We start from the raw sequence: 19,722 nt of genomic DNA on the forward strand, positions 1-19,722 counted from the left end.
GAGGTGCACGGCATGGAAGGACGACCCGAATACTCGTTCGGTATAAATCCATCCATCCGCATCTACCGAGCCAACCTGTTACGGTTTCGCCATCCAGTTAAGCAGCCATTAACCTCCTGTTGCTGCTCGCTGAATTCCCTGTAGATTTTCCCAGCCATCGTGAGAGCCAGTGGTGTCCTCGGGAAGAAGCTGGACGGTCGGGGGAAGGTTCAACTCCGGGTTGGGGGTGGTTGTCCTGAGAGGGTCGGTTTTCGCGTCCGTGCATATAAAAGTGAAATATGAGGCGCGTTCGAGCTCAGTCGTGTTTGGAGAATTGTTGGATGTTGGTGGTCGACCTTCCGAGGAAAAGTGTGTGAGAGAGATAGCCGAGGTTGAGAGCCCAGTTGGGGATGCTATTTTGAGCACTGAAGAACAACCAGTTGATCTTGGGAAACCACCTGTAAGAAGTGTGCTAGTAGGGTTGGGGGTGAGTTTTTTTTTTGTGTAAAGGCAGCAAGTTGCCAAGGTTCGTCCCGCGTTGGGAACAGAAAGGAAGCAACTGGTAGTGAGAAAGTGGTTAAGATGTAGATATCCACAGAGACATGAAGTTCCTAATACGGTCGCTGAGATGAAGTCCTCCTCCGGTGGCAGAAGTGTGGAAAGAATTGTGGCAAGTTGATGATTTCTGTGTGTACCGTCCTCAGAGAGGAAGTGGATACTTAGCACCGAAATGGTCCAGAGGCAAATGACGGAAAACGAGTTGTCGAGTGGAGTGTAGTCGAAGTGAACAATACGACGGTAGTAAGCCATTCTACGGGGTTCCTCTAGACGAGAATTGTGCGTGTGTAAGGAGTTTTATCCCCAAAAACGGATCCTTTTCTAAACTGACACATTTTCTGCGATAATTGAGTTTACGTGCGCGATTGGGAGAAAACAGATTTTTTTTATGGGATGGGGTTTATTTATAGAACCTTCGGGACGAGTTCGACTGCAGGAAATTTGATTTTCGACGCAGGTAACGAACCAGAAAAGGCGAAGGTCTTGAACACTGGAAAACAGCGTACCACGTGAATCAGTATCTGGGAGAATATTTAAATCCCCTTTCCGGTGGGTAGGAAGTGCTTACAGAACCAAAGTGACACAGTTGTGAGAAGATTGTTATTATTGGGAAAAAGGTAGTACAGGAACAGACAGAACAGTGATCCTATAGAGAAGGAGAAACCATCCCTTGAGAACAAGTTCGATAAAGAAGGTTCGGCCGGTCCTTACAGCTCGCAGCATCCGTGGTGAAACGTTTTAACTGTGGTGCTTCTGCCTTGTGGCGTGACGCAGTCATATTTTTGGCACAGCTAATTGGATCAAAATGTGAGTACCTTTGTCAGTCTGAATGTGCCTGTCATCGCTTGCTGTTACGTTTTTGAAGCTTCTTTCATTGAAAATTCAAACAGTTGTACCCATGTAAGTTACATAGGATGTCAGCAAAGTTTTGTCAATGACCGTGGAAAACATTTTCGCATAGACATGAAACATGTTGAATTGATAATTTATCTAATCATGTAAAATGAAATTTTAATTATTGGTTATTGAACAGTGTCAACGATAGTGTTTCCGGTGCATGTACGATAAGTTTAGTACAATGTCTAGATTTCAAACAAATTATTAAAAAAAAGTGTGGACACCAACAAAACAAGACCTATTAAAGAATATGTATTAGATTTTCCCACATGAAAACTGGGAGATTTGGTTTGTAAAATGCGAGATTTAAATACAAAAACTATAGATATCTAATTGTCTGTAGGGAAAAATAGGAGGACTCGATCTCATTTGGCTTAGCTATGATTTTTTTTTCTGGAGAAGGCATATGGAGGGCCTAACAAATTATTTTTTACAGAATTAATGTAAGTCGCTTTAATCACGATTTTCACGAACATCGTAGATAGATTTGTATAGATTTTATTTATTTGTGATTTAGTCTCATATCGCTACACATCACTAATATTTGTTAGTTTCAATTTTCACTACGGAAAATATTCATTCTTTTTCTAATCTCGTGAAAAAAAAATCCTTCCAAAATCTTCCAAAGAACTCACAAGGAATATCCCATGCTCAATCAAGAAGTTCCTCAGAAAGTTCTCATGGAGGATTCTTAAATTTTTTCCGTTGCCAGTGATCTCTCCAAAAACTTGTTGACGTTAACTACGTCTTACGGCAATATACTGGGTGTCAATTGAAAATCTAAAATGTTGCAAACGTCACAATAGTACAAGAGATTCTAGGAGTCTCATCAAAATTGTTTCCGAGCTCATCAAGCAAGAATCCTTTCCACACATTCTTCAGAGGTTTCACCTACAGTTTTTCCAATTTTGCCGTTGAGGCTCTTCCTGAATTTTCTCTTCAGGTTCTTTCAACAAGTCATTAAGAAAATTTCTCCGCAATTTCTTTTACATTTCAAATTTTGTTAAAAAATGGCTGAAAAAATTATACTCGACCTCCTGCAAAACAAAAAAAAAAGATTCTTCCGGGTGATACTCTGATAATTCCTTTTTATATTATGCTAGATTTTCATAAGCAATTAAACAGGATTTAAATGGGAATATGTTCTTACCGATTTCCCAGAGAAATTCTCCCCAGATCAATCTACATTTTTAAACTGAAAACCCTCTAAGGGTTTCCTCAAATTCCTTCAAAACTCTCAAAAATAATATTTAAAAATTTCTTCAAAAAGGTCTTCCTAAAAAGTTCAAATAATTCAAACATTTTTGTAAAATTTATTGTGGAATACGTTCAACTGTTCTTTCAAAACTATTCCGTGAAAAGACGAAAACAATTACTGACCAATTTGTACAGGGATTTCTTCAGGGAATGTCGTTCTATGATTCTGCCGAAAAAATCAACAACGATTCATCCAAGGTATTTTCCAGATTTTTTTTAAACAGCATGATTAGTGAAGGAGTCAAAACAATATGATAAAGAATCGTGTGATTTTTTTTTTCAAATGCTGCACTAGTATATGACATGAACAAGTGAATAAAATCCCTATCAGAACTGTGAGGGTTACTTTTTAAGAGTTTAACCATCCTATTCGCAACTTTTCTTCTGGGTCCTTAGCATCGATAGGAGTAATCACTTCGTATACTGTAGTAGGGCGTAGGAATACAGAGTTTCTTAGTCTCCGCGTGATAGTGCATGGATCAAATTTCAAGAAATTTTCAAGGATTCATGCAGGAATTATTACAAGAATCATTTCAGGAACTTTTCCAGTAATTTTGTCTGGAATTTTTTTCCAGTATTCCTCCAGGGATTTTTTCATAGATTCGTCAAGAAATTCCTTAAAAAACGTTCATGTGAGATGCTTGTAATTCAAACCTAGAAAGCATCCTATTAGAGGAATTTCTGGAAGGATCCTTACAGTTGGAATTTTTGAAGGGATTTCTTGAGAAATTCCTAGAGGAATTCCAAAAAGCTTTCAATATTTATCATGAGGAGCTTTCTTGGTCAAATTACGAGTGATTTCCTGTAAGCATTCTTGAGGCACGTCGTGCTAGAATTCAAAGAGTTTTTTTTGTAGAGTTTTCAAAAAAAAAAAAAATCGCGGGAGGATTTTATGCAGGAATCTTTTATTTTTTTTATTGAATGCTTAGAGATCACATGATATAATTTTTTTTTGAAGAAATGAAAGGAGAGGATTCATGAAGATATTGGATGAATTTATAGAAACGAAATACATAAAAAAATTCTTAAGAATTCTCTGGATGAATTCTTGGCGGAATCATAAAGAATTCATAAGTCATTTTTAAGAAAACTTTGATGGAATCTCTATAATAATTCATGATAGTATTCCAGTAGGATCTTCAGGATGAATTTCTAGTAGGTTGCGAAATCTGGAGATCTTCCTGGATGAATTCATAGAGGCCTTGCATTATTTTTGGGGAATCAGGAAGGGACTTGGGAGGAATCAATGATGGAGTTCCTAAAGAATTTCCTAAAAGGGATCTTATATTAGAGCTTTCTAAAGACATTTACGGCCATTACTCAGTTATAAACTTTCCTGGAAATTCCATTCCAAGATGCCAGTAGTGATCAAAATTCTTGTCGATCGAAAGTTTAACATTTTTTACAACTGGATAAAAAAAACATATATTCCTGTTGTGTTTTATTATAAAATTGTCCTGATTTAGCAGGATATATTTTTTCGAGATTTCAAATGATGGTACTACATGATGTTCTGAAAATGTTTCTACCACGCCCTAGCGTATCTGGTATTAGAATATACTAGAGTTCGGAAACCAAACGTTTAGGACTTGATATTTGCATTGGGATTGTGCATTTTGCACAAATTTGTAGGTGGTACAGTCCTAGACGATTGTATGTAACCCTTCCCGTCCATTATCAAAGTCAGAGATTTGGAACTAATCTCTAACTCTTAGACAAGATTGACGCATCTTCCAACAGTCGAGAGCTGTCCTGGCCACGTCCTTGCGGAAGCTGGGGAATTAGAACGGATTAAAATTGAACCCCTACTTAAGGAAGATGCAGAGAACTCTACGACCTTCCATAAGTGTTATTAGATGTTGTGAAATTTAAATGGGAAGGGTTGTACCATGAGATACGTTCAGTAAACGTTTTCGCGATAAATGGTTATTATTTGTGGATTGACTTTTGACGAGATGAAAAAAAACACTTCGGAGAACTCGCGTGAGATCGTCGATATTAACGCAGTCACCAACACATTTATAGCCAAACTCATGCCACCCCTGCTGGAAAAAATTAAAAATAAAACTCTTGCACCTTCTCTACTACACTGCACTATAAAACAAATAAAACATGGGCTTAGCAAATCTCATTAACACTAATCGATTCACGTTCGTGTTTTCTGTCTGCAACATCGCATTAAGCAATATGTATTTTATTCATCACAAACACTTCGTTTTTAATCTCTTCTGCATACGCCGATTCTGCTTATTGAAACTGATAACGCGACTTCTTTTATACAGATCAGAATCAAACAAACAAGTTTTTTGTTTTTTGAATCATTCATTCTATACACTGTAAGGTAGAGTGATGCAAATTTTGAAATTTTAGCTCCCCTATGCTTAATCGATTTTTATTATGGTAAATAACATCCTTCCAAAGTTTGAAGTGATTCGGAAGAAATTTGACTGTGCACACGCCATTTGAAGTTTATATGGAGATTACTATGGAAAACGCCAATCTTTTGTGTTCAGCCCTCTATCTCTTCGTCATAACATTTTATGGAAAAGTGAATACACTCACCTCATTTGAAAACTTCCCAGCTACAACTTTGCCGAAGACCACTTTTTGATTGGACATCAGGATAAATTGTTATTCATCATCATAAAGTTGGTTTGCATGTAGCATGCTTCACCAACTGTTCGGCAGGCAATAGTGGTACTCCTGGCGGGAAGAATAGATCAAAGTAATCCAGGCTACTATGTTCTACAGCAAAAAAGCAGTGTTGCACTGAAAGTAGTTGAATGATCATCTCAGCATGATATAGACTTTATTATCTATAATAACAAATTATTCTTACGTCCCATCAAAATGTGATCTTCGGCAAAGTTGTAGCTGGGAAGTTTTCACATGAGGTGAGTGTATTCACTTTTCCATAAAATGTTATGACGAAGAGATAGAGTGCTGAACCCAAAAGATTGGCGTTTTCCATAGTAATCTCCATATAAACTTCAAATGGCGTGTGCACAGTCAAATATCTTTCGAATCACTTCAAATTTTGGGAGGATCATTTTCATCATAATTGACATCGTTTAAGCATAGGGGAGCAAAAACTTCAAAATTTGCATCAGTCTACTGTAAGGTGTACGAAAAACAAAACGTCGAATGCCAAAACGTCGAAAGGACAAAATGTCGAAAGGAGTAAATAGGAAAAAAAAGAAAATTACTTGGAAGAATGATTCTCTTCTGGAAGAATAAATAATTCGCTATGTGCCATACGTTATCCTATCGACCACAATGTGAAAAATAAATCTGGGAAATAATTCCAAACTGTTTTTGAAAATTTCTTGCTTTCGACGTTTTGTCCTTTCGGCGTTTTAACCCATTCGACGTTTTGGGATTCGACATTTCAGCATTCGACGTTTTGTCTTTCGACGTTTTGTCTTTCGACATTTTGTCCCTACCTTCAAAAATGGATCTTTTGCTATTCCGTTGCTTATTAGCATTCTTTTCATCAATAAAATTAGCCCTACTTTTCTCAACAAATGAAACAGAACTGAAAAGAGCTACTATTTGGGGTGCTAAAAAGTAACACCTTTCAGTACTGTTTTGAGAATCGCCTATTAAATATCTGAATGGCTTTTACAGCCATTCGTTGTATTGCTTTGTATTTTTCAATGACTGGCTACTTGCTCTACATTAGACTGGCCCTTAAACAAAAAAGTTGTAAAATTCAACGGGGCACCCCCTAGATATGTGCCTTAGGGTAAGAAAAAAGCTCTCTCAAAATTTCAACTCATTTGGTTGCTCCCCCAGCTGGCGCATTCAATTCAAAGTTTGTATGGAATATTCGTCTCAAATATATTGAAAATTGACCCTATGTCACTGTTTCGTCTCGTACACTAGTGAATCGCGTTCAATTGAGCCCAGAATGACAAATTCACTAGTTGATACGCTAATGAACATAGTTGCCGAAGGTTGTGTCTGGATTTAAGCTCATTTTCATTAAGCTTTCAGTTGTTGAAAGTTAGGCTTAGATCAGCACTCCCGTACAATCACACATGTGCATGAACCTTGTGCCGCAGCTCGCCCAGCGTCATAGGTGGCTATGATGCGCTTAGTGGCTACCACCCAGCTAAGTTGAAGGAATACTAAGCAATATTGCAAATCTACTTCAGATAGTTAAAACACCAACTTTATCAATTTTAATCATCATACAACCTTCTACAATATTGTTTGCTATAGTATCAAGTAGTGTTTTTGACATTCTGGGGTCAATTGAACGCGATCAACAATTTTCCTGACTCAAACAGGAGATGATGTGTTGTTTCCTATATGTTGGAGCTGAAAATCCCATATTAACTTCAATTCAATTGCGCCAGCTCATGGAACGACCAAATGAGCTGAAACTTTCAGGAAGTCTTCCTCTAACCATAAAGAATAATCCTGGCGGGTGCCCCGTGGAATTATACAACTTTATTTTTTACCCATACTAAGGTGGGCCAGTCTACTCTACATCCATTGGACGGTCCGAATACGATTCGTGTGTGTGATTCTGATCCGGTTTAGGGTCAAAATGTCGAAAGAAAAAACGTCGAAGAGGACAAAACGTCGAAAGGGACAAAATGTCAAAAGCAGTTGCCAAGGAAAAAAATTGACATCCATTTCTGACCAGAGAAGGAGCAGTGCAGCAATTCAAGAAGAAGATCCACTCTTCGTGGGTGAACACAATCTGTTTTTTATAATCAGATGCATCAGATTATGAGAACTCTTGTGTTATTTATTTTTATTTTAAATAAGATAGTTTTATTCCAATAAGCTTAAATGTTTTTTTTTTATTAAAAACTAGTGGTCCCGGCAAACTTTGTTTTGCCATTAAGTAGGCTGTTGAAAAACGTCATGAAACGCCCCGTACAAAAAGGCAGTTCCGTTCACTCTTGTTTTTTCAACTTTCCCGTTCGATATCCTGTGCTTCTTATATGCACAAACACGTCGGAACACTTTAGGAACATAACTGCGAAAGAGTTTTCGAAATCCGATAGCCCGTTCTCGAGCCATTTCGTGACATACAAACACCATTCCATTTTTATTTATATATAGATTTCATTTTATTTTTTAAGTAACATACATTCTTAAAAACCAGTGCAGCAAAATGTTCTGTGTTCAGTAAAAAAATGAGAATAATTTCAATACCTTTCTGTAATTAAAGTAAAGAGCGTATTTTTTTTCTCTCCAGGAGAATTGTTCTGTGGACTCCCTAAAAATGGGTGGCATAGGGGAACTGGGGGTAAAATGAACACTAGGGCAGTTCAGATTTTAAAAATGTTTGAAAATCTAATCTCCCATCTGCTCCTTACCATCCTTACCATAAAAATAGTGTTCAGTGAAATTTTCAGCTTTCTAGGTGATGTTTTGAAGGTGGCCCAAAGACAATGTAGGTTTATATGGAAATTACTATGGAGAAATTTTGAGAAATGTTCCAAACACGCTAGTACTGTAATGTAAGTAGAAACTTATCATCCCATATTGAAAACTCATTCTTCAAACCATAATGCAGGATGTTGCTGAAGAAACAAATCCTTTTTGAGCTAATTTTATTTGGGATTTTTGTACATGTTTTTAGGGCTATAATATCATATTAAGCTAAATTATAGCAAACAAACTCTTGAATATCTCTTCTGCTATTCGTCGGATTGAATTTCTCTCTTCAGCAAATTTCTTTTTATGGTTTGAAGAATGAGTTTTTACTATGGGATAATAAGTTTGTACCTACATTATAGTTCTAACGTGTTTGGAACATATCTCAAAATTTCTCCATAGTAATTTCTATACAAACCTACATTGTCTTTGGGCCACCTCTAAATCACCACCTAGAATGCTGAAAATTTAACGGAACACTATTTTTATAGTAAGTTTGGTAAGGAACATATGGGAGATTGGATTCTCAAACATTTTTAAATTTTGAACGGCCCTAATGAACACCCTAAGCAATTCTCATGTTTTCTTGCTTATGAAGCTGTCAGATTCTTTTTCAATAGCTCAGAATTGAAGAAGGATGTTTATGCCATGTAACAAGTTGAAATATTGTGATGGAAATAGAATTTTATCAACATTATTGTAGTTTTGAAAATTTCTTTCCATAGAGTCAATGTTCCAAACATGTGGGTAAAATGAACATGTAACGGGGGTAATATGAACATATACTTGGGGGTAAAATAAACATACTATGGGGGTAATATGAACATATACTGGGGGTAAAATGGACACATGCTGGGGGTGAAATGAATATGCAGTGGGGGTAAAATGAACACCATTTAACTTGAACGGGTTGCGGTATGATTCTCGGCATCTGGTACATGAACAATGCATATGCATCTCACAGACATTCTGGAATCGATGGAACGTTAAGCTGCGACCATTTCGATGGCTGCCGATGTCTGTCTTTGTATTTTCTCAGGAAAACTCTCGACATCTAAAATAAAATCCGGTAATATTCGCCCTGCCATGGTGTTCATATTACCCCCATCTCGAGTGGTTCATTTTACCTCCAAAGAATCAACATATTCAAATCATTTGTTCTAAGAATTTAAAAGATAAAAATACTTTCAATTTCCTTCTACTTATCATAAAAACCTTATAGATATGATGTGCTACGCAGTTCAATAGATTTTTGATGATTTTAGTCATAAAAACCTTAAATTCCAAGAGTGAAAAATTACATCATTTGAGAAAACCAAGAGGCGTACTTTGTTTTTGTTTACTTATCCAGCTTTTGACAGTTCTAGATCGTGCTTGAGTTGTCAAAATAGTTTCTTAATCTGAGTATTAAGGATGGTGCTATGTTTTGCATAGATTTATAGCATAATTACCGTAAAACACAAACCTGTTCATTTTACCCCCCCCTGTTCATTTTACCCACAGTTCCCCTATTTCTTTTCGCTCAGATGCTGTCAGTTCAATCGAAGATGGCGTCGAAACCGCAAGCATTTCGCTAGTATATTGTACGGTTTTCCGAAATGCCGTACGTGCCGAAAGGAAGGAACCTGACCAACTTGCCACAGTGCTGTCCCATTGAGGATTTTTTCGACTCCCTCAGTACCCTAGTGTACAGTTAACCACGCTCTTGCGAGAGTTGCGTCGTACGGCTGATCAGGGCCTCTTCTTTAGTATTCATTGTTGTTTTTTTAAGAATAAACAATATGCAGGAATTGTTCTGGAGGAAATTCTCTCATGATATTTTTACCCCTGGTCTCATAGAGGCATTTGCAGGAATTTAGAAACTCTCAAAAGGATTCTTTTCGATACCTTTAATATACGTTGTCTTTTTCATATTTAAAAGTAGATTGATTTTTTTTTTATATTTCTGTAAAAACTAGCCAATGATTCCTATGGTAAGTTTCAAAAATTTATACAAAAACTTTTCATGAGTTTATTTTTAAGAATTTTATTTAGAACTGTTTCAGAATTACTCCAGCAAATGCTACAGAGAATGCTCCAGAAATGAATTCTTTCAGGATCTCCTTCAAGTATTCATTGAGAAATACGGCAATCATTCCTAAAGATACCGATTTTTTTTTCCAAATATCTTTTCTGAGAATCTTTTGAAAATTTCATAATATTTCTAGTGAAGCCTACTAGCAGAAGTGCAGTACGACTGTTTGATTTTACTAAAGAATTTGTAGTGTAATTTCATCAGAATTCTCATAGATGTGTACTTCTGTCTGTACATCATGCGCTTGAAATCATTACGCAAACGAACACACATTCTGCAAACGACACCAATTCCCTCAAAATTCAACATTCCCAGCAACCCTTTTCAATTCGGCCATCCTTCTGAAATCATGAATTTTAATATTCCCCGTATACATTCATGATCCGTATCCTTACCCCGTCGCTCACCCGTAAAAATGAATACCAACGAATTAGCCGAAAATTATGTCTGTTTAAACATGCTTCCAACGAAACGCAAACGAAATTCATGGGATCAGTATCCATGGTAGGAAATCCACCAGCAGAACCAAAGCCAGTCATCTCAACTCGGCTGCTGTTCAGAATTTGTGACTTCTGATGAAATTAAAATGAGCATCATCATCATCGTCATTACCTATTATCATCATCGCATCTTCATCACACATCGACCCGCTCTGGGGGCTCCAGCTGGGAAAGATATACTTCCCTCGACACAAGAGTAGATAAGGAGTGTTTCGAATAGTAGTTGCAAACATTCTAAATGATATATCTCAGAGCGCAGTTGATGTTATTATTTTTGTTTTATTTTTTTTTTGAAGTCAGATTTTCATTACATCATCATACAAGATATAAAAATATATTGGAAGATGAACACACTAGCACAAATTATATGGCAGGATCTGCAAAAAGAAATAAAAAAACGTTTTTTTTAATTAAGAATCAAAAATTTTCTAATTGGACCCTGACTGGATTTGGAGATGGATTTGGAAGTTATCATTGTTGGTAGATATAACAAATGTTATCAAATGGAATATTTTCACGACAAATGGAAATTTGCCTAGGTTGTACTGGCTGAGGTTTCTATTGTGTAGGCTTCCAATGGGTCGCGATGTTCTCAAACGACTGGTTACGGAACATGAGTCCTCTCATGGCGTAGGGATAACGCGCCCGAACTAGAGATCAGGGAGTCGTGAGTTCGATTCTCACTGAGAAGACGTGTAACTTTTTCGCAAATCTTCAAATTAATTTGTCCATCTATCATCGGCTGGTTAGCCGTAAACCACGATTCATAATTTTAAAACAAGTATTTATTGAACTTGTTTTGCTCTTCTAGACATAGAAAAATCATTCGACTGTGTTTGGCATGAAGACTTGATTGTAAAAAAAAAAAAAATTCCAACATACATTGTTAGTATAATCCAAAATTAGCTGTCAAATCGTACACTTCAGGTTAATTATCATAAATCCAAGTTTGGAAATGTTTGTGACTTCTTTTCAAAACACTCCTTATCTCGCATAATTCCAAATCCGGGGTGGTGTCTTGTGGTAATGATGTCGGAGGGTGGTGTTGAAATCTCATTCGGGGTTGCAACAGGTTTCCGTTTTTTCCTTTACACGGTCGTTCATGATGAGGGTTTTTTGGAGCGCAAATTTCCTACCACCATTGCGGACCGAAGTGGAACTAACCCAACTGTTGTGGTGGTAGTGCTAACTACTGGTTCAGTCGTTCACATGGTCCCAAAGTAATGAAATGTTGCTACAAATTATACGTTCTTTCTGGACGCAGACCATTTCTCCGTTCGGGGCTATTCAGCGGGCTTCAAAGCTGGGTACGAGTTTTGTTAACGTTTTCGTTGCGGGATAGCAGTATCGGATTAGCAACTTGAGTCATTATCACATGTCATATCAGTGTTAATGTTGGTTTTATTACTTCCACGTTCCAAAAAAGTTACAACAACAAAAAAGTGATACAAACGGTGCGGTGTATGGATGAGCTGTACAAAATTTGTTGAATGTTGGGCGAACATTATCAAAAAAAAAAAAAAAAATCAAAAATATGAAAGCCCTTAGCGATGGTGGATTTTTTCACATCATCAAACTTGCAGAGAGTAGCTTATCATTCTTGGCTGATAAATGGAAAAATGCCAAGATTGTACAAATTTTGAAACTGGACAAAAATCCTGCAGAAGTTTCTAGCTATATCCAACCAGCTTGTTTCCCTCCAACAAATAGTTAAAAGGTCATTTTGAACAGAAATATGGTCCATATCGACTAGAATAAAGTTTTCAACAATGAACATTTTGGACTCCAACAAGGACATTCTACCACTCATCAATTTTTACGTGTAACACATTTGATTCGTTTCAACAAGTATTACGGCTGTTCTACTGGTTTTGACATAGAAAAAGCGTTGAACAGTGCATGAAGAATTGATTGTAAAATAAAAAAAAATTATCCAACATACTTTGCTAGAATAATCCAAAGTTATCTGTCAAATCGTACACTTCAAGTAAATTATCAGAACTCCAAGTCTGAAAGAGCTGGTATTCTTCAATTCAACATTCTGGAACCAAGTTGTTCAATTTTTCAACATCCTATTTATCTTAGTTACCTCCAGGGTGTCAAAAATATTGGTTTGCGGATTACACAGGATTTTCCACCAAAGCCAGTGTCATTTGTAGTAGATTGCAAAAAAAAAAGTTTACAAAAACAGTGGTATATTTTCAACAATGTTTTCTTAACACAACATATGCAATAATATTCCCACTAGCGAAAAAATACATAAATTTATTGCCATTCCGAGTAGTATGATGGTTTATGAATTCAACGTTGTTTCATCTGCATGTTGAACCATTTTTGAGGTTAATTGATGCTTGGAATTCAGAAACTCTTGAGAAAACACATAAAAATGTATAAAAAGAAGCATTTTTATCTATTTTCTATAATCTAGCGTAAAAAAGCATTCTAAAACACATTATTCGTCCAAATGAGAGAAGACCGCGCTTCCTTTGGGAAAATTTCCCCTACATTTCTATTAAAGCATGGACGAGTAGTTTGTTGTGTTTGTATCAGGGAGTGAAACCATCGGTCACGGCGATAATCATAAGCCTATCGCTCAAGCTGATTTTCCGGAGGAAAGAGATGTGCGATACCTACCCATCCAGCACTGCGAGAGTATGCTCTCACGAGATCTACCAGCGAATTTATATTATCACCACCAACGAGAAGTTGGCTTCCTTCTTTTCTACTCTTGTTTCGTCGTTTTGAGTGTCCTTCGCTTCCACATGTAGCTACTATATGCCAAATTTCGCTCCTCCTTCGTTCAACTGGCGTGGTCGAATGGTTATGGCGCATGCGCGTTTTGAAAACGTTTTTGCTCATGGACATGGGTTCGAACCCCATCGGCGGAAAACATTTTTGTTATTTCCCTTGTGATAATTATCGCGATAAGTTTAAAGCCGATAAAGTTGGATCAGTGCATATGATCGGATCGATCTTGGCTTTTCGTCAGTACAAAGATCGACAATTATAGCTGTTTACGAAGACTGTTTCTCGCAGATAAAAGCGGCAACTAATTGCCGGGTTGCTTAAAAATGCCTGTTTTCGTCTCATTTCCGCGATAATTTCATTTACTGGTTTGTACACAAATTTTTGTAGCACGAGTTAGCGTTAGCGTTAGCGTAGTTACGGTATACTTCGTAGATTGGATACTAGCAACATTTATTTTTGTTTTTGATAATCTCATTCAGACTGCCTTCAAGAACAAGGAAGGGGAGTATTCCTTGATCCAATCTTAAATAAGAAGGCCAATACCATAAATATCGCTATTCCTGGCCACGCCCATCTTTACCGTAACTTGGGATAGAGTAAGGAATTGTTGATTTAGCACTTGCTTAAGGTGCAAGTAAACATGTTGCAAATGTCAAAACTGAAAAGCAGTTCTCTCTTTTTAAACAGACAAATTTGAGAAAATAAAAACACACAACTCTTACATTTGAAAAATAAAACAGCTGTGTGTTTTATTTTTTTCGATTTGTTGGTTTAAAAGGAGAAAACTGCTTTTTCAGTTTTGACATTTGCTCCATTTTTACTTGGGCCTTAATGAGAGGCCACCGACTCAGCGACACCCTCATAAGTATTACGGAGGTGGGGGTTGGGAGAGGTAAAAGGTCAGGATTCAATTTGAAAGCTTGCGATAGACACAGGAAACAAATAAACGCACATTTTTGTGTTTTAACTATAAAAGGTCAAAAACGGAGAAATTGTGGAAATAGATAAAGATATTCTTCCCACACGCGAATCTCTTCATTATCCGTAATCCCGAACCGACGATGCATGTCACAAAAAAAAAAATCCTAGCAGAAGTTAGCATCTGCAGAAATGAGACCAAATCAATTTCGATGAACAAAAACTTTGCATGATCATTGTTATGTAAAATTTAATATAAACTTCACTGTTACCGCTTTGATCGAGGTAAATGAGGTTTAATAGCACATTTATTTCAATCTGTTGAACGGTTACAAACATCGTACTGTTTAAGGGCTATAAAGCTGGAATAATAGTGATATTATAATTAATGTAATTCATATGACCTAGTTTAGTTTGTTGATCACAATTCAGTTCGCTCTTACAATTATGCGATCAAACCCGACAAATTCTGCTAGCAAAGCAATTCCTTCTGCTGAGCATAATCTAAGTAGTAAGATACAAAACCAACTTTGTAATATTCAAACTAATTATCACTGCGAACTTCCGATGTCTACTCTGTGACACAATATTTTTCTGATTATTAAACTTCTAATCGTCTTTACTCGATCACCGTTTAAGTTACAATGGGGAACAAAGATCTGACTGTGGCTTCGCTATATAATATGAGTTATAATTCAAAACAAAGAAATAAAATGAGAACCCAAGCGTCTTTTGGCGCGATAAATTTTACGGTATGGAAGGTACTCTCTGCTTCTCGGTGCACGTGTAGTGGTCGATGGACAGTCGGTCGATCTTGGCGTTAATCACGCTGACATCCTCCCCCGGGTGTATTCTGGTGGTTGTCAAGACTGCACGATCATAATCCACGTCCAAAAGCGCGAGCATCGCTACTGGTCGCCGTAGTACACCTCCTGAAGATTATACCACAACCTGACGAACTCTGCCATCGACACCAGGAATCGTTTGTTTGACACGTCTACACACCCTGCTATTCCGTTCGCCTTCGTTGACTATCAACACCAGTTAACCGTCACGCAGTTGTCAGACTTTATCGAACAAAAATCTGGAAGATACAGATAAAATTTGTAATGAATTTGTAAGGTTTTGAAAATAATTTGTATGGTTCTCCATATAGGACATAAAGCGATAAAGACTTTTCCAGGCAAATTTACAAAACCTTCCAGATTTTTGAAAAATTGACTTGGCATCCCTGGTCTGATGACCTATTGTTATTCCACTATCCAGCGGCGTCGGAAGCGGTCCAGCTTCATTTGGATTTGTTCGTACATGGTCTTCAGAGGGCGTGACTAACTGTGACTGGTAACTCGACTGGAATGCGTGGCTCCACTTGACAACCCCATCAGAAAATGATTTCCAGTGATTGCTTCGGACTCTTCAGAGTCGAGCGGTAGGTAGGTCAGAGGTCTTGTGTTGACAATGCTTTCCGCTTCCACGACCAACCTTTGTAATCCTTCGTCCAACATTGCCTTCTTGATAGATTGTACTAAGCGCTGCCAGGCGCCTCCCATGTGCGGAGCTCCTGGAGGTATGAAGGTCCACTTCGTTGCAGGGTTGGTAAACGTTGACAGTGCCTGGCATATTTGCTCTCGTAACAATCGCTCAGCTTCTTGAAAGTGCGTCCCGTTGTCAGTGATGAATTCTACCGGAGAACACCGCCATGAACGCAGCTGTTGACAAACCGTATGCTGCTTCCAATACTGTTCGTACGGTTATACAGGTGAATAGAGCAACCCATCTTATGACGTTGGATCTGCCAATCTTCACTAAAAATGGTCCGCCAGTCTGTATGGAAACCGCCCATAGTGCAGAATCGTCATTTCGTCTGGGAACGACTCCCATTGTACGAGCTTGAGTAGTCTGATTTCAGCTGATAGGAGCTCATCTTGAACGTAGGCTATGGTTCTTTGGAGCTTATCCCATGACGAAAATCTTTCGTAGTCGATCAGCCGATCTACCACAGTATGAGCAACGTATGGCTTGAAGTTGCGAGGGTCCGAGCGAATCCAGTGCCACGCTGTGGTTGAAGCAGACTTGTCCTGGCCTGTATGGTGTGACCAGCATGTAGCCATCCAACAAACAAAGTAGCCGCGTTCGGATAACGCAAGCTCAGAATTCCATCCTAGACATAGGGGAGCCGTCTTGCCCGCAACCAGTGTACGCCGCACGATTACAGCTTGATCTGTAGCACGCAAGTAGACTGGAACGGGTGTGGTGTAGTAGTTAGAACTCACGCCTCTCACGCCGAGGACCTAGGATAGTGTTAGTTTATAGTGACGACTTCCTTCGCGTTATATCTGAGCGACTTTGTTGTACAAAATTTGTGCTAGGTCATAAAGTACGTACAATAAAAATCCGAAAAAAATATATTCATCGCTGCCGATACAATAAATGATTAGACCATCAGATATTTTATTGGAAATTTTAAACTTAACTATATGAAATTTGAATAGAAGCTAAAATTTCGATTTCTTCTGAAGTGGATTATTAAAAGGGTCAAAACCAAGTCCGTGTATATCCGTCAAAATATGCAAAAGTCTAAAATTTTTGTTGCCTATCTCAAAGTATAGATGTTTGGCGTAAGTAAATATGAAATGAATTATTTTTATTTATATTGAAAATACCTAAACAGCTATGATTTCGTGAATTGATCTTATGTTGAGAGAAAAATTAACATTTTTTTAGAATTTTGCTTTTTTGTCAAATGATTTTTAACAAAGCCGAATAAAATTTTAAACAAAAATTCTTGATTGAAGAAGCTACCATGTATATCAGCCATCTTTATAATTAGTGATTAGATAGTTCTTGTGAAACATTTTGGATACAATGAACTTAAACTCACTGCATCGAAGGATTTCGATAAAAACATTCGTTATAAGTTAAGTTCCAACAAATCATAAAAGTAGGGTCTGTGCTGGCTAGATGAGAATTGATTTTCAAATGTTAAAAATTTCAATATTAAATGATATTTTATCAAACAAAAGTTTCATAAGCAACATTTGAAATGCCTCAAGGAAAAATACAAAAATATAAAAAAATATTTGTTTGATCGGAAAAATATTGTGATTTTTGTTAGAAAAGTCGTGCCTATTCTTTCTGAGACACCCTATACAAGTACAGTACTGTATGTACTGCATACATATCTTCGTTAGCGCTGGGAAAATAGCAACTTGGAATCTCTAGTGTTGATCGTACGGCGAATCTCCGATATGTTCGTCCCAACCCGTTCTGGAACGCCGCAAGTCTTGGAGCAGAACCTTTTCGTGTATCAAGAGAGGCGCTTACAACCCTAGAGGATCGAACAGTGTCATAATGCAGCGAAGGACTTGTCCTTTGCTTGGCGTGTCTCCGCTTTCAGTGGGCTCCCGCACTTCTTCCATGCGAGTAGAGAAGCAAAGTTCATCTGACGTGGGTTTCCACATTATGCACAGAACACGTTCCTCCCACAAATTGTCTAGCTGCTCGAGAAAAAAAAAACAGATTAAACGACAGTTTAAAGCTACTGAGCTAACTCTAGCCTATTTTTTTAAATCTTTATTAGGAAGATTTTAACCTTGGGATAGTTCCTCTCGGGAAGAACAGCCTTAAGCAGATGAAATTAACTGTTGTGGAACAAAAACATCCGAAAATACGAAACATTCCATGAAAATACGAAAATTTGTGATAAAAATATTACATGTTACAGATCTTCTGGAAACAGATCAGCACGTCAAAATCTTATTACGCAACAATTTGCAGAATGATGATTTTACAGCATGAGTTGTACATGGATAATGACGACGAGTGCTGTAAAAATTGTGTTCTGCGACAAGGTGCGTACAACGTTTTGTTTTTGCAATTTCGAAGAAGACCGCATGAGAGTGTCAGGAATAACATCGGCTTGCATTCACCATTATTTCACAATTTTTGGTAATTGTTGAGTAATGATCCATTACGCAACTCAAAATAGTTGCGAAATGAAAAAGTGTTGCATAATGATTCATAACGCAACTGAAATCAGTTGCGTTATGACTATTACTTGAAAGAGACTCGCGAAGAGGAAAAATATCATCGTCATATGCAGCCCAGATTCCACTGTCACGAAACGTCAAATGCAGCTCGCCGATTTTATGGCTGCAAACGTGAAAAGTATTGCATTCAAAGTAAACTGTGATTGAAAACCTCAGTCAGCGGAGCTGTTTTTTCCAAAGTTGCTGATAAATCTTAACGCAAGATTAGTTATTTCTAATGTCTGCTACGTTTGCTGCCATGATATTTCACTCAAAAGGCTATTTATGATTCGGTGTTACGCAAACGCAATCATTTTTTGTTGAAAGGTTTATGTGAAGGTTTGAACGGCTTGCGCATGATTGGTATATAGGGTATATACGTAGAATATTAATAGTTCTGCACTTGGATTTGCATTACTGTTTAAACTTCGCAATTTTAAAGAAACATCCTTTGAATTCAACGTTGCATGTTTTGATTTGAAATAAAAAAAATGAAAAAAAAAACAATCGTTTCCATCCGACCCAGATTTGAACCTTCGATCTTCGGAGTGCTAGTCTTGAATCTTACCTCGATACCAACTTGCATCTGTTAAGAGGACTCGAATTAATTTCAATCAGTTTCTACAACTAGCTGTCAATGAATGCTTCCATACAAGAGACATGATGTTCAAAATCAACGACTTTTCACTTCATAATCTAGTGCTGGAGACAGTAGAGCCAATCCAAAGTTAGAACTCTTCAAATTATGGTGATTGGTGTTTTGAATTAAACCAAGAGATCTGTCCATTCAATCGAACGTGCTGATTTTTTACCGTGTATAAACACAATGAGGAATAAGAAAAAAATCAGCAATCACAGGAAAAGAAGACCGTCTTCGCGACTCTCGTCTCAGACTATTACCACACTGCATAATTCAGTGTAGGAAAGTAAGCAGTTTCCTGACAGATTGGCGTGATAATAAACAGCCTATTACGACGAGAAATTGCAAAAAAAAATTGTTTTCGTTGCCCAAAAAGCGCTTTTTATGCTGCTGTTTGAACTACATAACTTCACGAGGAAACGTACATTCGAAGAAAAGAAAAATTCGGTGATCGGGAAAATGACGAAGAAACAAAATTCGGGGAAAAAGTAGCACAATCGTTCCAAGCAGGTGGATCGATCAACGTTTTACTCCGTTTGCCCTCATTACTAATCACCACACCGCAGTCAACGTAACGTTTTACTACATGTCCGAACGATATGTTACAGCGGAACTTCCGTGGAACGCAAACTACTATACCTATACTGGTCGTTCTCTCCGTTTCCGCTTCCCAAACTCGACCAACTCGTTTGGGGGCGGTGAAAAATGAGCACTCAGCGGAAAAAT

General features: G+C 37.6%; 1 protein-coding gene across 12 annotated transcripts in view; it reads left to right on the plus strand.

The window, feature by feature from the left end:
- Nucleotides 1-276: 276 nt before the first annotated feature.
- Nucleotides 277-19,722, plus strand: part of LOC5565987 — a 774,815-nt gene continuing 755,369 nt past the window's right edge. For 5 of the 12 annotated variants that reach the window (XM_021855745.1, XM_021855747.1, XM_021855749.1 and 2 more), the window contains exon 1: nucleotides 277-1,344. Coding sequence is in view for 1 of the 12 variants with exons in the window: in XM_021855755.1 (XP_021711447.1) it covers nucleotides 1,343-1,344 (2 nt within the window). In the remaining 11 variants the exon portion in view is untranslated. The remainder of the gene's footprint in view (nucleotides 1,345-19,722) is intronic. The other 7 variants (XM_021855756.1, XM_021855748.1, XM_021855751.1 and 4 more) reach the window with 2 other exon arrangements.

The sequence above is a fragment of the Aedes aegypti genome, chromosome 3 (assembly GCF_002204515.2).
Source record: "Aedes aegypti strain LVP_AGWG chromosome 3, AaegL5.0 Primary Assembly, whole genome shotgun sequence".
NCBI lineage: Eukaryota > Metazoa > Arthropoda > Insecta > Diptera > Culicidae > Aedes > Aedes aegypti.